This window comes from Hippocampus guttulatus, unplaced genomic scaffold (genome assembly GCF_054856545.1).
Source record: "Hippocampus guttulatus isolate MCC_2025c unplaced genomic scaffold, RoL_Hgut_1.0 HiC_scaffold_25, whole genome shotgun sequence".
NCBI classification, from domain to species: Eukaryota; Metazoa; Chordata; class Actinopteri; order Syngnathiformes; family Syngnathidae; genus Hippocampus; species Hippocampus guttulatus.
Window position 1 is genome coordinate 1155042 of NW_028233884.1, and position 3218 is coordinate 1158259.

The 3218-nt window shown below is 48.7% G+C and overlaps 1 protein-coding gene across 1 annotated transcript; it reads left to right on the forward strand.

The window, feature by feature from the left end:
* The first annotated feature begins 1222 nt into the window (after positions 1-1222).
* On the forward strand, positions 1223-2998 carry LOC147185306 (uncharacterized). The gene has a single exon (XM_086104622.1). It carries the CDS (start codon positions 1313-1315, stop codon positions 2411-2413), a length of 1101 nt encoding a protein of 366 aa, XP_085960748.1. The 5' UTR covers positions 1223-1312; the 3' UTR covers positions 2414-2998.
* Positions 2999-3218: the final 220 nt, after the last annotated feature.

Below are 3218 nucleotides of genomic sequence, written 5' to 3' on the forward strand. Positions count from 1 at the left end.
AACGGTGTTGGGCAAATTATCGCTGAAAGACAAAGAAAAGCGGAAAAATAATGAACACGGTAAACAATGGTACAAGTGTAAAACACTCGTTGAAAGGGCCAAACGAATACGGGTGAAAAAGGCGAAAGACACACGTCAGAGGCTGGATGAGGATTTAATTGCAGCGGCTGCTGCAACGCAACCCTCAGCCGCTCCAGCGGCCGCCGTTTCGGGGGAGTTGTACCCGGCCTTCCCCCCACAATCGCAAACTACGAGAGAAAAGAATTCGGTACCCCCTCCGCCCTGGGGAACTAACCAAGCCCCCATAACACCCCTCGATCAAACTACCGCACAGAATTGGAGTCTAGAGAACCCGGTCAAATCGCAGGATGGTCCAAACCATGGACATCAACACGAAACGCGCTCCAAAGGCACGGTGGGTGAGTGGAGGCGGACCCTCGACCCATCCACCTCGCTAGAGCATAATTCGTATGAGTCTAGATTCGACTGGTACCCTTTCCAAGCGTTCCCTATGGTTCAAATGCCGTCGACGAACGACAAATCGCTGTACGTATATAGACCATGGACGCCAGCCGAATTTCGAGACATCGCCGCGTCACTTCCAAAACCGAAGGACGATCCGGACGAGTTCGTAAGGGAACTATCCGATTTAGTCCACAGTCACAGGCTTACCGCGAGTGAACTTTTGAAATTGCTCTCATTAACTACCAGTTCCAAGTTTGGCGCAGTTGTGGGCAACTTTAATGGTAGGAAAGCTGCGGGAGGTTATCTGTGCTATGATGAACTCACGCAGGTAGGGGGACCCCTTGACCAAATTATGGAACGTTGCGCCAAGGCATACGAGCGGACGCAAGATCCAAAACAAATTGCCACATGCATCCAAAAGGCTGACGAAACTACGGACGATTTTTTCCATCGTCTGCGAATAGTGTTCAAAATACACGGCGGTATCCCTGAGACACAGTCAGACTTGTTCAATTCGCATTTAAAACAGCATTTGCTAAACCAAGCACATCCTGATGTTACCCAATATGTTAAAAGACATAATTTGAATTGGCCAACATGTCCGATCGATGAGGTTTTGAATTACGCACGGAATTACGAACGACTCGAGAACAAGAAAATGAAGAATGAGAGTCACGTGACCAACATTTATTACGCCGCAAAAAACCCACACGCACACGGGAAAACCCCGGGTCTTCCTTATAAAGGTAATAAACAAATACGGTCGTTTGCTCCCTTCAAATTAACCCCTAGGGACCAAAAACGTTTTGTTGAAGGCAGATGTTTTCTTTGTGGGCAAAAGGGTCACATGGTGAAAGAATGTAGACAACAGCGGAAGGACAGGCGCGTGCGGGAGCGTGATGGTAGCACGGGGACCTCCTCATCAGATGAGGAGGATTTACAAACGATACGGAATAAAAAAGAGGAGGTAGCTATGACAGCGATAAAGGCCTCTGCGCCTTTGTTTGAATCGCCCGCCTCAAGTGAGGACGAGGGTGACATCTTAGCCGGTAGCAATCATGTTTTCGACACAGAAAACTACCTGCTGAGATGTGAAACCTCGTCCATAACTAAACCGGAAATGACGTTGTTGGTTGAAGGAATCCCGACCGTCTTCCTTGTTGACACGGGCGCCGATATCACTGTTCTCGGTCGTTGGGATCGCGATACTGTGAAGCCAAGCGATGGCAAAATTCGCATGAAAGGAGCACACGGCTCCGTGCAGCCCCTGACGTTATTGCAAACAGTAACCATTACTTCCCCCACAGACCCAAATCGGAAGGCACTCGTCGAAGCCGCGCTAAATTCTCGCTGTCCACATAATTTATTGGGACGGGATGCTCAAACGCAACTCGAGATTTACACCATCGTAAATCACAAGGGCCAGATTGAAGCCCGCATGGGGAACAGTCAACATGATGCTCGCTATTTTTGGACACTCGATTTACCGAACGATGACGTAACTCGGAGTTCCGAATGTCTAGTTCGATTGGCAGGTACCAAATTAAAGCCAGGAGGTAACGTGCAAACGGCGAACAACCTGCACGTGACTATCAGACGTAAGCAGACACCAGGACCAGACCCTGACTACACTAAAGTTTTTCTGGGCCTGCAACCCCAGGGTATCGTTATTGAGCACGTGTATTGGAAAGATCAGTGGTGTTTCGCCACAGCGCGGGTAGGAAGGGCGGTCAAGCCCCTCCTCTCACAAGGGCAACACATTTACATACCGCTCGGCAAACCGGAGCAATGTGAGTGGAGAAATATGAATAACCTTGCGAGCTCCGTTCCAAACCACCTGTGGAACCCCTCCCCCGCCAATCCGGGGTGCGAGGAAACACAGGATGGCTGGGTGCGTCAATACATCAATTGGAAAGTGATGACTACTCCGGCCGTTCATTTCAGCTGACAAATTGCAGTAACACGTGACGTACTAGCAATAGAGGCACAGGACACAACACAGGATGATTTGAAATCAAGACAAATTTTTGCACCTCACACAGAACGAAAATATTGGACAAATAAGAGAGCACAACCAGATGACGCAGGGATAGAGAAATTGGAAGGCGGGAAACGTTGGCTTCCAATCTCTCTCTTCGAGTGCGCCGCGAGGTTGACACATGGCTTGTCACATGTGTCAACAGGGGGGATGATAGCGATGATAACACAGGTGCACCAATATTATCATACACATGGGTTTATGCATATTTCAAAAAAAAATTGGAGATGTTGTGTAATCTGTTTGAACCAAACACAAGGGAAACGATACTGTCTTGTCATTGTTGATGTGTTTTCAAAATGGGTTGAACTGTCTTCGAGCGCTCACGATGATTCAGGAACTGTCATGAAAGCATTGGGCGAATTGTTGGACACTGATTTGGAGCGACACTGTGCGTACCACCCGCAATCGGCTGGATTTGTGGAATGCATTAATGGAACTGTCAAAGCCAGGCTCATTGAGACAATGAGAGAGACTAAAAGTCTATTTGATCAGAAAGAGATGCATAGGCACAATGACTTGCCAGAGTGTTCTGCTCCACAGACTCGCCAGGTCCGGAGTGGTGATCAGAATTTCCTCAAAGTGCTGAAAAGACTTCTCTGGGACAGTGAACGCTGGAATGGCCCCTCCCAAGTGATTGCAGCAACAAAAACTGCGGTCAAGATCGAAGGACGCGATGGCTGGATCCACCAGTCGCAGTGCAAGCTCCTTCGGT